This window comes from Macrosteles quadrilineatus, unplaced genomic scaffold (assembly GCF_028750875.1).
Source record: "Macrosteles quadrilineatus isolate MER2022 unplaced genomic scaffold, UCM_ALF_1.0 Scaffold_6__1_contigs__length_79288215, whole genome shotgun sequence".
Classification (NCBI taxonomy): domain Eukaryota; kingdom Metazoa; phylum Arthropoda; class Insecta; order Hemiptera; family Cicadellidae; genus Macrosteles; species Macrosteles quadrilineatus.
The window spans coordinates 60,634,716-60,651,382 of NW_026542599.1; the positions used below are offsets into that span (position 1 = coordinate 60,634,716).

At 33.8% G+C, this 16,667-nt stretch overlaps 2 protein-coding genes across 2 annotated transcripts in view; one reads left to right on the forward strand and one right to left on the reverse strand.

Annotated features, from left to right (window-relative positions):
- LOC128996142 (uncharacterized) overlaps positions 1-16,667 on the reverse strand; it is a 129,341-nt gene that overhangs the window by 43,761 nt on the left and 68,913 nt on the right. The gene's annotated exons all lie outside the window — the stretch shown is intronic.
- Positions 8,005-16,667, forward strand: part of LOC128996144 (carbohydrate sulfotransferase 11-like) — a 69,563-nt gene continuing 60,900 nt past the window's right edge. The window contains exon 1 of the mRNA XM_054421272.1: positions 8,005-8,148. Within this exon, the coding sequence (XP_054277247.1) occupies positions 8,026-8,148 (123 nt within the window). The 5' untranslated portion in view covers positions 8,005-8,025. The remainder of the gene's footprint in view (positions 8,149-16,667) is intronic.

Here is a 16,667-nt window from a genome sequence, read left to right on the forward strand (position 1 = left end):
GCAAAACCACGACCACCAAAAACACATTTAATGTGGCCTCATCACGACCGTCGATGTAACGCCATGTGCGCACCGCGCTCGCAAGTACATCAATTGATTCTCCTACTATGTACCTAGACGAAAACTCAACGTCGAGGTGTGGCCACGTTCTCAGTCGAACCTGTGGCCATACTTTTCAACGAACCTGTGGCCATACTTTTCCACGAAGGTGTGGCCAAGATTACCTACTTAAGTGCTAAAGGTGTGAAAGTCACTGAAATTCATCGACAGATTAGTTAAGTGTATTATTAGTAGTATCTGGGGACCGAGCTTTGCTCGGGGAAAATCATTCCTCACTCTGCGATGCCAGCCTTTACTACTTACTTCACCATTTCCTACGTCATGGGCCTGTTTCCTTCCCTTGTCGTAGCATTTAAGTATTACAGATACATTAATCTAACTGCCACAAACGGTTCCCAAACTCTGCGATGCTGAACTTTACAACTTCCTCATTCGTGGACCTGTTGTCGTCTCTCTCCATAGCATTTTAGTATTAATCAAATTGCCTTTACTACAATGTATCGAGTAAGCTTATATAGCATTATATAGCAGTATAATCATTGCTCAATAGTAACAAGTGATGTTTTTGCTTTTGAACTATTTTGTAATTTCTAGTATACTGTGGGTAGATGCCTTTATGAAAACATGTGGTACAACTTACAAGTCTTTTGTTTACTTTTTCCTGGTTATTTAATTCAACCAACGTGGTTACTTAGCAACCCATAAGACTAATGTCAAAAAATGTGACTTTCAGTTTTACTTTTCTACGTAATTAGATTTTTGTTGGCAGTTCTAACTGCAGTAAACTCGTTTTTAGGCCAAAAATAAACTATTCACAACATTTGGAGAAAATCGTCGGAGCCGTTTTCGAGATCTTTCTGCAAGCAATCATACATACATACATACATACAAGCAAACATTGCTCGTATTAGAGTATAGGATTAGTGTGACAGTTTTTTGCAATGCTATGGATACAGCTTGTGTAGATTTAATATACATTATTGTTTTAAGTAAATAAGGTAACAGTTGATTTCGCGGCCCTAAGAATGTAAAAACCTGCTCGGTCCCCAAAATGACGAAGACAGCTGGCATGGCCAGCAAAACGTAACTTTCAGCCACCAATTAACGTATGTAAAACAGCTAAAAACATGACTGTGGTGAAAAAATCGTTGTTTGGACAGGGATGTTTTGAGATACGATGGTGCAGTGATTGGGACGATTGCCAGGCTACCTAACGTTATGTCGACCTCAAGTTTATGTTCTTAAACAAACCTGGGGCTTGAACTATTGCCTTTGTGAGTGAAACTACTTAAAGATAATTAGCCATATTATATTCGCTATATTCTTATCACTTTTTTAAATTAGTGCAACCATCACGATCGGCTGTTAACGAGGTTGTCTACTAATAATGAGTTAGGTTACCGTAAATCAAAACGAAGTATGACAAAAACATAGCAATAAATTGAAAATGTATCGATAAACAGTACATGTGATTATTAATCGAAGCTTACAAATGAGAAGCAAGTTCAGCTGAGATCATCGACTCCAGCTGATTCGTTCCTATACTTACCGATAAAAAGAATTCATAAAATCTACAACTCATGTATTGAAAACAGCTGTTTTACCGTAGTGTCAAGAAAAAATGTGTTTGCAAAGTTCAGCGTCCGATTGTTGATACGGTTATGTTACGGTTAGTTTAGGTTGCAACGCCAGTGTAACAGTTAAGAAATAAAACTGCTTGGAAAACACAGGGATATATCTAACTACAAACAACAAGCTTTATAATTTCCTCATAGCTAAAACCTCACAGATTTTTTCACTCGAGAAATAATTTAACTTCCGCAAAATACAATTCATTCAATTTTAGATACATCGCAAATTTATTGAACGCATTAAACAAAGAATCCAGCCTGGCAAAATAAAATGAGCTCATTGTTTAGTTTCAAACAAAAATAAATATATACTTTATTAGTTTACTTAATCATAGTCCACTGAATATTATGACAAATATTCTTGTCGTTTCAATGGATGCACTTGGAGGTTATTGCTTCACTTGCAGTAGAAATGCAATTGTCAATTTTCGACCTCGACAACTCACACCAGTGACGTTTGCTCAATCCATCCAAGTAAGACGATATAATCATCATAATGCAACTGTCTCCAATCTTTATCGATTCATACTAGTGATGTGACCACTAAGCTGGCATGAAACCCAAAGTATTTATGAAATAATACGTATTAACAATTGATAGCATTGCAAATACACGTTTCAAAGCACTGCGGATACCGCTAGGAGACGTCTACACCAGGTGTGCAGTTTTGATAGATTAGAAAAATAGATGGATAGAAAAGTGTTTTATTAATTATACAGTGTGATAGAAAAGTCCCGGAACGGTTAAATATTTTTAAAAATAATGCAGATATAGCTAAAATACTTGGTACAAAGTTACAGGGCATAAAACTCTATTTTAACACATATTCAGTGATCCAATAATTCTTCAGGGGGACGTCCCAAAAGGAGTCAGAAGAAAATCTTAAATGGAAGCATAGGTCAATATGCACATCAAATTAAAGGTCTTTTTAGTAGAATACAATGCCTCAAACCGCACTTCAAAAGGTTGATCCTGCGCAAAATGGCAGATGTTCAAAGATTTCTTGAATCCGCCATTTTGAATCTTTGAACGACTGCCATTTTTTACTCAGGCATTCTTTTGAGCTTGAATTTACGGCATCGTAATCTAAAAGTGAAGACCTTTAATTTGATGTGCATATCGACCTATTCTTACGTTAACAATTTTCTTCAGATTCCTAGGGCTGTGTCCCCTGAGGAGAAAGCGTATAATAGCAATGTAAATTAAATGAATCTTTGAACAACTGTCATTTTGCGCAGGATCAACCTTTTAAAGTGCGGTTTGCGGCATTGTATCCTACTAAAAAAGACCTTTAATTTGATGTGCATATTGACCTATGCTTCCATTTAAGATTTTCTTCTGACTCCTTTTGGGACGTCCCCTGAAGAATTATTGGATCACTGAATATGTGTTAAAATAGAGTTTTATGCCCTGTAACTTTGTACCAAGTATTTTAGCTATATCTGCATTATTTAAAAAAATATTTAACCGTTCCGGGACTTTTCTATCACACTGTATATTATGTACATGAGATGCAATAATTTTGTTCCATAGCGCACGTACAACAATGCTCAAACGACTGTCTGCTGGGTTGGCATAGTATCCATACAATATTAGCCCGAAAACCCCAATTTACAGGGCACTAACAAAACACAAAAACACTCCATTAGCTAACATAACTTTAGTCTATTTAATTCTATTGCCTATTACCTACTAGCTAGCATAACAAGTAGGCCTAGTTAAGAGATTACATAGTAACAGATAGAAATAGTATATTTCGTACCAAGGGCCGAAAATGAGGTTTTGCTGGCTCGAGATAGTTTTTAAGTTCGAGACGAAGTCGAGAACTTAAATCGATCGAGAGCTGCAAAACCATTTCGGCCGTGGTACGAACGCTATTTTTCACCACACTATACCCTATTACCACTATTCACCACTATAAAAATGCACACTGATAGTCAACACAACTACAACTTTAAGGTTATGTGAAGATATAATTTGAGGAATCAGCAAAAATAAAAATAAATAATAGTTGCTAGGCAACGGTGACAATAACACAATTCTATTGCAATGCTATGGATTTTGATTGTGTATTTAAAATGCATTCATGTTTAAATAAGTAAGCGGACAGCTGATTTTGCGGCCCCGGCCTGTAAAAACCTGCTCGGTCCCCAATTTACGATGACAGCTGGCATCGCCAGCAAAACGTAACTTTCAGCCACCAATTAACGTATGTAATACAGCCAAAAACATCATAGTGTGGTGAAAAATATTTTCTAGTTGAAAACAACGACCCCTCAAATATTACAATAGTACGAATGTGTCTGGACGCAAACTACGTACTGTACATTATTTAGAATAGGGTCCAAAACTTGTCTCTCAAATAATTCAATACCGTTTTACCGCAACAAATTACTTCGTAGGTGAAAAAACTTGAAACCACATAATTAAATGACCAAAAAACTAAGTAATACTAACGAATGTAATAGTTTATTAAGATGATGAGGATTACATTATTCAAATTACTAATTTTCAATATTTAATTTATGTAGATTGTATAGTAAAATACACAATGAATATTTTTATAAAAGGTTAAGGGGACAATGCTTTTAAGTAAATTACCTTTTTAATTATTATTCGTCCCTCCGCTAGGTTATAAGCTTTAGAATTACACCTAAATCGTAAAAACCGGTTAATAGGCCAGTAAAATTAGTAAAAAAATTGGCTGTGCCTGGAAATAATTCTCGGAAAGCTGGAAATCGTTTTAATCCTTTTGTTTTATATAGAAGTAAAAGGATTTGAAGTTTGTCCCATTTTTCCAGGTGAGCTTCTGACCTGGGACCACAAAAACCTTGAAATTTAGGGTTATTTTTTAGTTTTTATTAAAACGTCAAAGAACTGTCCAGCCTACAGAAAAACACGTAATTAAGGAATTGTAGAGCATAAAAATTCCGCATCCATTGAGTATCTGGTGATGAATATCGAACCAATATTAAGTTATTTATAGTAATTTAAATAAAGTTATTTTATTAAGAAATTTTTGAACATTGCATATTTAACATTTATATTTCTTTTAGAAAATGGATTCCAAGTGCATTATTATTATTTACAAAGTAATTAATACGAATTACAAATACCCTCGCCGCAGCAAACCTGCAGACTAAGTGATTTTCCATTTACCTGGCTGGATTTATAGTAAAATATTCCCAAAAAAATGTCAGATTTATTTCCTATTTAATTAACATTAATTTTAGTGACTACTTAGGTATGCTGCTACAGGGAAGATGTTGAGATGTGTTTTTATTGCAATGTCGATAGCTTAGTATTAAATAAACAACATTTCCAAATTTGGTTTAAATATATCCATAAACAAGCAAACTACAACAGTTTATTTATTCTCCATAAGAATAACTAGGAATTTAATTTCCAATTTCTTAAATTATCCCCGTAACCATTGGGCATACAACAACGCTTCAATATACAAATAAATTATTTATTTGTTTAAGCTCTACAAAATGTTTTGGAGAGAAATTATGAAATGTTGTGCTCTTGGGGTAAAAAATGGGAAAATCTATTTTTACCCTATAACACCCCCCATAAACCCCCGCTCCCATAGTAAGATTATGATGGTTCGTGAACTCATTAGAATAAATGTAGGTTTACACGTGTGTACCAAATTTCATCAAAATCCTGTTTGTATGTCCAACGGTTACGGGGATAATTTAAAAAATTGAAAATTTAAATTCCTATGTTATTTTTATGGAGAAAAAATAAACTGTTGTAGTTTGCTTGTTTATGGATATATTTAAACCAAATTTGGAAATGTTGTTTATTTAATACTAAGCTATCGACATTGCAATAAAAACACATCTCAATATCTTCCCTGTAGCAGCATACCTAAGTAGTCACTAAAATTAATGTTAATTAAATAGGAAATAAATCTGACATTTTTTAGGGAATATTTTACTATAAATCCAGCCAGGTAAATGGAAAATCATTTAGTCTGCAGGTTTGTAATTCGTATTAATTACTTTGTAAATAATAATGTACTTGGAATCCATTTTCTAGAAGAAATATAAATGTTAAATATGCTATGTTCAATAATTTCTTAATAAAATAACTTTATTTAAATTACTATAAATAACTTAATATTGGTTCGATATTCATCACCAGATACTCAATGGATGCGGAATTTTATACTCTACAATTCCTTTATTACGTGTTTTTCTGTAGGCTGGACGGTTCTTTGACGTTTTAGTAAAAACTAAAAAATAAGCTTTAATTTCAAGGTTTTTGTGGTCCCAGGTCAGAAGCTCACCTGGAAAAATGGGACAAACTACAAATCCTTTTACTTCTATATAAAACAAAAGGATTAAAATGATTTCCCACTTTCCGAGAATTATTTCCGGGCAAATACCCATTTTTACTGGCCTATAAGTGTGACGAATAAAAATGGATGTTACAGAGGACGCCCCTTGTAGTATCAAGTACATAGTAGAGTCTCATATGTATTAGATGAAATCGGTTTTCAAATTTGATGTATTTTGGTATTTACAGTTAATTTATGCGGCAATAATACTGTAAAGTTATCAACCATTTAAGTTATGCAGCAAAAATTAAATTATAATTTTGCATTACATTATATTGCGTGTAGGGGTTGATTTATCGGTATCTTAAAATCATCAAAAGTATCAGAATCCATGAATGTGTTTTGATTACAACCTCTACCCGGTAGAGTCCATTCATGAACTGATCCGGTTGTTGAACTACATCGGACAACTAATCGTAACCGAATAGTCGCACACTTTGCGATTCGATAGCAGCTGTTTACGACGTCCTTTAATTTACAAATAAAACTAATCAGTTGCGGCTTGAGTGAATGTTGATACATACTTAGGTGATTTGCTTACAACATTTTCCAAATGTTCATTTTTTAAAGGTATGGTTTAGGCCTACAAATCAAAATGTTGTGAACTAACTGATATACTGGCATATTAAAGAAATTAGACATAATTTGCAATGAAAAAATAAAATTTAAAATAATTCTTAATTAGTATTTGCTCTTTACGTTATATGGATAACATCACGTTTTTACACGTCAAAATGTTGTTTGAATTTGACCCTTCTATTAGTTGGGGCAAAACAAACGAAGCGCCCCAAACTCATGTACGATCAAAAAAATCTATTATAGGTAACTGAGAAGTGATATGTATTTTCTCCCTGATTTTAGACCGATCAAAATAATACTGGGATAAGAATATTTTACAAATATGTATAAATCTGTACATATTTCTTTTACATTTAACAAAAAATTAGGCCTGCGTGACTTGATAAACAAATTCTAAATGACGATCCCATACTAGATATATTTGTTTCTAGAATACAGCAAATTGAGTAATTTCACAACCGATAATTCGATATGTCAAACGCGCGACTACTTTCATTCGTATCGGACTGTCACATTCGATATCCGCAAAGCAGTGGCGAGACGTCAGTTAAGATCGATATTTGCGCGCCGTCGCCGCCAAAGTCGTCGCAGGGATGCAAAAATACCAGAACAATCTTAAATGTACCATAATTTAGTGGAAGATAGAAGTTGGAAACGTGCAAATTTGTATTGGATCCTAGAAAAACTACCCCACGGATGTTATTTTCTGTAGTGACTATTCAAACGTATTTTTATATTCATTGTTTGAAGTTCGTTATTGTGATGATGACTTTATGTTTACAGGATTATTATTGCAGTCATCGCGATTAGTAAGGAAACTGTAGTTTGTTTGTGTGGGAAACTTTGTTTGCAGAGAATTTCCAATATAGGAATACGCTATTACCGGAACGTAGGTGTCATGGTAAGACCTACGTAGCGAAGCCCTAAATGACTAACAGTGATGTATAATTCCCTTGAATAAAATTTCAAGGAACATTCATCCTATGTAGTGATGACGGTTGGTGAATAACAGTGATAATGAACCTTACAATTGAATCTTCAACAAAACCACACAAAACACATTGCACCATCCAATTTATTTGTAGATTCGCCGCCAAAACCTCTGAATAGCATTGTTCAGAAAAATGCGACACCTAGTAGAAAAAATGTACGACCAGCCACTCTTTCGAATGCCATTGCTCTAAAAGGTGCTGCAGCCAAGAATGCGATGCCATAAGACACTGGAACCAATTCGCACAACCCCGAAGACACTTCAAAAATACTTATAACCGAACAGTTCGCAAAATTCTGGCGTGCACCATAAACGTGCGCCAGGTACGACAATTGTCGGCGTCGCGGTGGCAGTGTGTACGCTGGTAGTGGCGCTGTCAGTGACAGTGTCGTGCGAGCCATGCTCTCGTGCACAGCATGCATGTCACAGCACGATTGCTGCGACGCTGTGTCACATCGCTGTTACTCGCGCTGTTCTGCCTACCAGTCGCTGTCATCATCTTTGACACACTGCCGCAGCGCGCCCCACACCGCCATGAGGTACGTGGTGTACAGCTAAAAATATCGTGGGTAGTGTGTAGCATTTTGTGAAAGTCGTGCGTTGGAGTGTTGTGATTTAGGGGGTGTTACGGTTATTTTCTACTTGAATGCTTAGATCACTATTTTTACGAAACATTTTTGGCTCCCTTGCAATAAAAATTCGAAAACCCATCAAAAGTAGAAAAAAATGTATACTCAATTAATTTGTAAGTTGATGTAACGCCGTTTAAGAAATCACTATAGCAACATTCACTATGAAAAAGGTTTTGCGACCATTTGACAGCCCCGACAATGGCCCGATGGAATACCCGAAACGCTGCATTAAAATCTGATAGAATTCGGTATTTACATGTTTTACTAATTAATTTAAGAATTAAAAAGGCTATTTTATAGTTAAGTGATCAATACATAAAAAGGATTCGAAAATTCTGGAATGACCAACAAATAATCCACGTACAAACAATAAAAAATATAAAATTTTACAAAAATATTTTATAACTTAAGATACATTTAAGATAGAAATATCACATTTGTTAAAAATGTGTACCTTAATAGGCAAAATATGCCTAGAAAGTTTCGATGCTACACCAGATAAAAAATGGCTGCAGTTTAAAATGATTAATGTCAAATTCCCTGAAAACCGTTACAACTATCAAACATTATTAAGGTACAGTAAGTAAAAAGCGCACCGTTTAAAGCCAAATCAAACGACCCCTTATTTACTAAAATCGAATAATAAACAACCAAGTGGTAATAATTTTCGCGAATCATTGTAATTTACACAATACCACAATACACCTCTACTGTAGAGATGTAATAGCCAATTACAATACATACCTAAAACATTGTTTTACATGACACGCGATTCGGCCAATCAATAATCAGCTGTTTTATGTCCATTTCATGTTAAATTTGGATCCGGTGTTTACTATTAACTCCAATAGTATACAATTCAAATCAAAAGTGTTGAAATTCAATGTGGGAAAATTAGTGTATACAACAATAACAGTTATTGTAGTAAGATAAAAGTTGTAACACCTCGAAAAAATGTAAATGTCAAACTTGATTTTGATATAAGTTCTCAAGGCGAGTTGATCAAATCGTCGTGAAATATAAGTGACGGAAACTCATTTATTGTTTTCCCTCTGCTTTTTAACCTTAGGAAATTATTCAAGATTAATCTCTACGATATGCAAACAGTGGAATAAATATAAAACCGTGCCAAGGCCAAACCTGCTTTAATTGCAATGACATAAAATACATTTTCACGAATATTTCAGGATAAATATTTTGGGTTATAGTTGTTAATTCAATGTATATTTTCGACCTATTTTTAAACTAAGCACGTTTTAACTCCTACAATCGTATCTTGTTAGTAAATTTCAATGAATGTTGAATTACTTATAAAATAATCCAGTTACTTGTTATTAAAATATTGTTGAACAATTTTATTGGGTGGCACTGTATTTTGACACCATTTTTCTGATTTAAAATCAATTGTTAAAATGTTATTAATTACTATCAATTTTATTCGAGGGGAAAATAAAAAGTATCGTAAGAAAGATAACCAGGTTTAAGTTGGTTCCTACTTATATCAATAACAAAAACCTTACTTAAAACTTTTTATTAAGTTGTTCTTCATATTGTTGACGCAAATTTTCATTTCTATGAACAGCTGTATAGTTTTTTTAGAGTTATTCTTAAGTTTTTTTTAACGAAAAAAATCCATATCATTACTGGATTTTGTTGAACAACCAAATTAAAAACTTAGAGAACTGTGAAAACTGTGGGAGTGTTAAAAAACTGTCATTTAAAATATTCTCTACCAAATAGCATTTTAAGCTAATAAATAGCTTTCCCCGTTCTTATCAACCGTTCCGCTCGTTTTTGGGGCTACTGCGTCAATTTGAGTATTCAATTGAGCTAGCTCGTGCGCTTTCAAAGTTACCATGTCAAGCTTTATATCTTTTCAAAACACAAAATACATTCTGTTCTGGTGTTTTTAGAAAAGCTTAAAATGCCTGAATATAATTTGTTGGCGTACGGTATCTCAAATGCATATGACTTTTCACAGTTACACAGGTAATATACGCTCGTTGGATGGAATATGTTTTTGAACTATGTAGCAAGTTTGATCAGTAGTAGTTGAGTATAATTGTAACTTAAAAAACGAGTTTATATTGCAAGGTCCATAGTACGTGTAAAATACCCCCGCCGCAGCAAACCTGCAGACTAAGCGAATTTCCATTTGACTCATTGGATTTACATTGAAATGTCTACTTAAAAATATAACATTTATTCCCGATTTAAATAGAATTAGTTTAAAAAGTACTTAGGTTTGCTGCATCAGGGAGGGTAAAACTGTTTTTTTTTTTGTAAAATGTTAATAGTTAGTAAGAAATAAAAACATTTTCCAAATTTGATCAAAATATGTTCATAAACAAGCAAACTACAACAGTTTACTTATTCTCCATAAGAATAACATGGGAATTTTAAATTTACAATTTTTTGAAATTTTCTCCGTAACCATTAGGCGCATAATAACGCTTCAATATACTAAATTATTTGTTTTTTTAAGCTCTACAAAATGGTATAGAAAGAAATTGCAAAATTTTATGTTTTTTGAGTCAAAAATGGGAAAAACCTATTTTTACCCCATAAAACCCCCCATAAACCCCCGTTCCCAGGGTCCGATCATGCTGGATCGCGAACTCGTTCGAATAAACGTAGGTTTACACGTTTGTACCAATTTTAATCAAAATCGGATCATTTTTGCTCGAGTTATCGTGCTAACGGACATATATATATATATATATATATAAATATATATATATATAAATATATATATATATAAATATATATATATATAAATATATATATATATGAATTTGAACGAATGGTGTTTTTGGCCTCTAGGGACCTCAAAACGAAAAAAAATCGGTCCCGCGTCCAGGTCTTACCATGAGTACTACGGTAATAGCTTATTCCCTATATGGGAAATTCGCTAAAAGCTACAATCGTTAGATTCCAATGTGATAAAAAGATCAGGTATGACTCATAACCAAGTAACCAAGCCAACTAAAGAACATTGAGCTATTTCAATCATTGAGCTATTCTGTCAAGAATTACGATTAGCCAAATAAGAAAAGTCATTCCAACGAGAATGGCGAAAAAGTCACCAGATTTAATCTGTGATTGCTTGTTCACAGCTCAAACCATCGGGCACCATTTGCTCGTTAAATGAAAATTAAACAGCTAACATTTCCTTTGTAAAGAAGACTTTTTTAGTTAAACAATTATTTGAGCTCTTTAATGGCCAGGTGCTGAGCAAAGTGTGATTAAATTCTTCTTCTCCTTTACAAACTGTGAGATTAAATATTTAAGTTTCTTGCGTCTTAATTTCATCCTTGAAAATTGGATTATTTTGACAAAGAAATACACATTTTGAACACTTCTACAGTACAGTTTTGGAAAATATGGCTTTAATTAGTTTGATATTACGGTTACGCTAGATTGTACATATTTAATTGCAGATTTTTTTGTAAATTTTAAATTGTTCTCTTAGCTCTTTGAATATAATACAAGAGAATAGGTAACAGTATATACATACGTGGATCGTTTTCGTTGCAAAATTAGTTTTGCAGTTTGTAAAATAACAAGAAAAATATAAATAAACATTTAAATAATCTACATATACCGGAAAACAATTAATTCAGGGCGAACCCAATTCATCTTGCCCACCCAATCCATTTTTATTCATTGCCTGCTTGATAAAAACACAAGTGTACGTCGATGGCTTAAAGTATTGATTGATTGATTGGATGATTGATTACAATTTAAGCTTGAACCCCTGTGGAATATCTAAAGTCTAGTTTGACAGACCTGCCAATTAACAACAATCATGTCTTACAAGAGCTGAACAGGGAAACCTCAAAAGTTGGAAATTATCGATAATCTGTCATCCTTCCCAGGCTTCACTCACTCCGCAACAACAATCAATAGCAATTTAGTGTTAGTGGTAGTATATAACTGTATACCCGTATGTGTAGCCGTGTCTAGCAAGATAATATTGTAATCACATAAACTTAAAATGCCTGACAACTGCTGACAGATGGCATTTTTCGCCATGTCATTGATAACTTGTCATATTTATGGGTGGCACATTGTTACTACTGTCATTTGATAGGCGAGGGGTAAAATATTCGTTGAACCTTTGAATGTGTGTTGGAATACTTTGCAGCAATGAATGGTTAAAACATTACATGATGTACGGGTTTACAGCCTCTTTCACGTGGTTGTGTACAAAAATAAAATATCATGATGGAATTAAATCCACCAAAATACTGCCTAATATTAAAGCTGGCGTAAACACATGCTTACGGTAAACCCCAAACCGAGCAACAGCAGTTATATTTTGGGGCTCGACGTCCGCAGCGTTTGCGTTTCACAAAATTAAAAGTACACTGCATGATCATCGTGTATGTACATTAATGTTCTTTTCACCACACTATGATGTTTTAGCTGTTTTACATACGTTAATTCTTGGCTGAAAGTTACGTTTTACTGGCCATGCCAGCTGTCGTCATTATTTGGGGACCGAGCAGGTTTACATCCCTAGGGCCGCAAAATCAGCTGTCCGCTTACTTTCTTAAAACATGAATGCATATTAAATACACAATCAGTATCCATACACATTGCAATCGAACTTTTCTATTGTCACCACTGCTTAGCAACTATATATTATTATTTTTGCTGATTCCTCAAATTATTTCTTCACATAACCTTAAAGTTGTAGTTGTGTTGACTATCAGTGTACATTATTATTGTGGTGAATAGTGGTAATAGGGTATAGTGTGGTGAAAAATAGCGTTCATACCACGGACTGAAATGGTTTTTCAGCTCTCGATCGTTTTAAGTTTGAGACGAAGTAGAGAACTTAAAAACTATCTCGAGCCGGCAAAACCGGCTACTATTTCAGATTATAGAGAAATATATTTAACAGAATATGACAAAGTTGTTCAAGTACAGCTTCATGATGGCACTTGGCTACTTACTCTAGTTAATGATTACAATTTGTAGATCATCATTAGTTGGTATTTATAATTTTTCACAGAAAACAAATTATTGACATTAGGAAAAATTGATAAAAAAAAATAAATAAAATTGATACCTATTAGGAAATCCCTTACTAATATTAGGAAAATTTAATTTAAAATTAGTACATCTAACACTATTTTGTTATACAAGACTTTTGAAACACAATTTGATTTTAGCTTTGTTACTGACTAACTTAAGATCACACGTTTCTTTAGCTATAAAAGATCAATGTTCAAGACAACACGTTTTCAAACATAAAAAAAAACTTGTGACTACTTTCATAGGATTGAACCGGCGACCTTCGTTGTGGATTTGACACAGTTCAACACGTATACGTATTATACTATAAATGCATTAATTCACAAATTGGGTGTTAACGCATTTACCAGCAATGTAAAAAGGAATATAAATAGGCTACAAATAATTATTTTTCGTCCAGAAAAAATCATTATTAGTAACCAAGTCCTAGCTTACATTAATTCTAGCCAAGCGATATCATAAAAGCATGCATCCAGTTAAAACTTGAAAATAAGGCAAGAATAATGGTTTAATTCGAAACACCAAAAATACAGCTAAATTGTATTTTTCGTACATGACATAGACCATCTTTAAATAATTACACAGGTTCATTGAGTTCACATGATAGTACAATAATCGTTTTTAAGGCAGTGTTAAAATGTTACATAAATTGTAAAACTGTCTAGAAACGTTCTATAATTGTCCTCTAATCGTATGCATTTTAGTAGAGATAGTTCTCTAATGAAGAAAAATAACTATTCTTCTGGGAAACCTGTATTTGAACCTTTTAATACTGTAGTTGGGTAGATAGGTGTTCTAGAGCGTAGGTTGATGTCTCTGTTTGGATGCAAATTGTAGCCAGGCATAACATTGTTCAGTAGGTAGGCGTATTTATGTTAGCCTACCTAAACTACGGTAATTATTCTACATAAAAATTTCTCCTTTCCTCAGAAGCAGGTCCTTGATAATAACCTATGTTCTGTTTTCACTGCACTGTTGTTTCCGAACCACCGGGTTCATGCATGACATACTCGTATCTAACGCTATTGACGATATGGGATGCTTAACCAATTTGCAAGTTTCGTTCTTTAACTACAAAACAAACCAGGCCTACATTTTATCAGGTATCATGGAAAACCCTGAAGGAACTCATTCAGTATATTAACATGCAGACATAACGACTGTGTGAGTGTCTGGCGACGACTCAAGAAGCTAATTGGATCGTTGCGATTAAGCTGTTTCGACAATTCACAGACACCACTGAAACTGCATATTGCTTACTTGTGTTTACTGTTGAGGTGTAGGAAATGTAGGGCAAACGTAATATAATCGATACCATGTTGTCAAGTCCAATGGTCTACTCAGACGTTTTAAATGTAAACTAGTGAATCAGGATTAGTGTTCATCTATCCATCCATTGATTTTTTTTATATTAGAGTTCATATGATTATGGACAAGCTAGAGCTCAAATAAATGCACTCTAGTCAAAGAAATGTGAAGAAAATACTAGTCTACTCATATATTTTGGGTATAAACTTGTACATTGTAAACTATATCAATAGATTTTACCATTGAATTTTGGATACTAGAGTAAACATTCCATCTATTTGGAACAACTGAAGCCAAATTTCTGCAAATCTTTTGATGCTTTGATCAGGGATGTGGCTTACAATGCTTAAAATTACAAGTCGTACTTTCAGTTTCTCTTCAAACAAATTCCGTGTGTGCAACAGATTTTTTTTATTACAACAGCGTACTTTGTTGGGAGTTCAATTCAATTAGGGAAAACTTTATTTTACCCACAGACAAAGATTAAATTTGCTCTATGATATATTTGACATCCTTCTGAATCAGGTGAAGAAAATCCTAAAGTATGTTTTCGTTCAGTGCATGAACAGTATTTAGATGTAAAATATTTATTTTACGTAATTCAGGTTAGTGTACCGATTAGAATCAAACAGTCAATCACTAGATAACTTTCAATTTAGGATGGCTTCGAATCGTTGGCATTTGGCTACTGCAGTTTCCCTCAATAGTCAAGTATTGAATGAGATGACCCGTGCAGATTTTTTACAGAATAAGATTAGACGTTTTAGCCAGGATATTTAAGCAGAAAGAACAAGGACAATTGATCTAGTTTTGAGCCATCAAATATCGTTTGAAAAGGATCGAACTTAGGCGAGCACTGTAACCACTCAACACTAAGCTACCATCAGATTAATGCACTCACAGTAAAACTTACATTAAAATTAAAGAGTAGCATTTAGTTGATATCAGCGCACTTAACGTGGCCAGGAGATCCACTACCAATCAGATCTCAGACGCAAAACGGAATTATATACTTCATATTATAAATTAGGTCGATAAGTTAATCTGCATTTGCAGTATCATAAATCAATAGATTAGCTGTTTACTGGATCATTGAAGTAGTCGATATCAAGTAAATCCGAGTGGGAAGATGCGGGTTCGAATATCGAAGGCAACGGGGGCAAATGGACTATTTTTCTGCAAGTTTACGTAATATCTCGAACATTACCATATACATGATCAAATGAAATCCCAAACAGACAATTACACCACATTTATCTGTCATTTCTAGAAAACATGTACAATTTAAACTGAGGTGCGCAATTAGTGTACTTAAAATATATAATGGAGGAAAATACAAATCTATACTTATATCAAACTACTGATGTTATATGCTTATTTTAATCTGATCGAAATTGCAAACCTTTTCGGCCATGATCCCGAAACCGATGAGATGATTTACTCACTTGGTGTGTTTAATGAGGTTGAAACGTGAATGAGCCTAAATCTCTATTCAATATTCATTCCAGGGCTGACCTATATACCTCATAGGACTGAAATGTGGATGAATTACGTTTTGAAGGCGATTTGATTTGACTATAGCCTCTTTAAGAACTCAAATATTGAACATATTAAGATACACGACGAGCACAAAAGAACTAAATATCATGTTTTCTTGATTATCATGGTTCCTATAAGTTATTACCATCAGTTTTTCATCAGTAAACAACAAGTCTAATGGAATTTCCTGAAAAGTTATGATCATGTAAGATACCTAAGTAAAAATAAAATACCCCCGCCGCAAACCTGCGGACCAACCCAATTTTAATTGGATTGGATGTTTAGTAAAATATTTCCGGATAAATAAGTCATATTTATCCCCCATTTCAATAACATTAGACAAGTACGTAGGTTTGCTGCTACGGGGAAGGGATAACGTGTTTGAGGTCAAATGTTAATGTTATAGGATTAAAACATAAAATAAATAAATTTGCCAACATTTTATCAAAATATGTCCATGCAAACTACAACAGTTTTCTTTTTCTCCGTGAAAATAACACGGGATTGTAAATATAGGCATACAGTTTTTTTTTGTA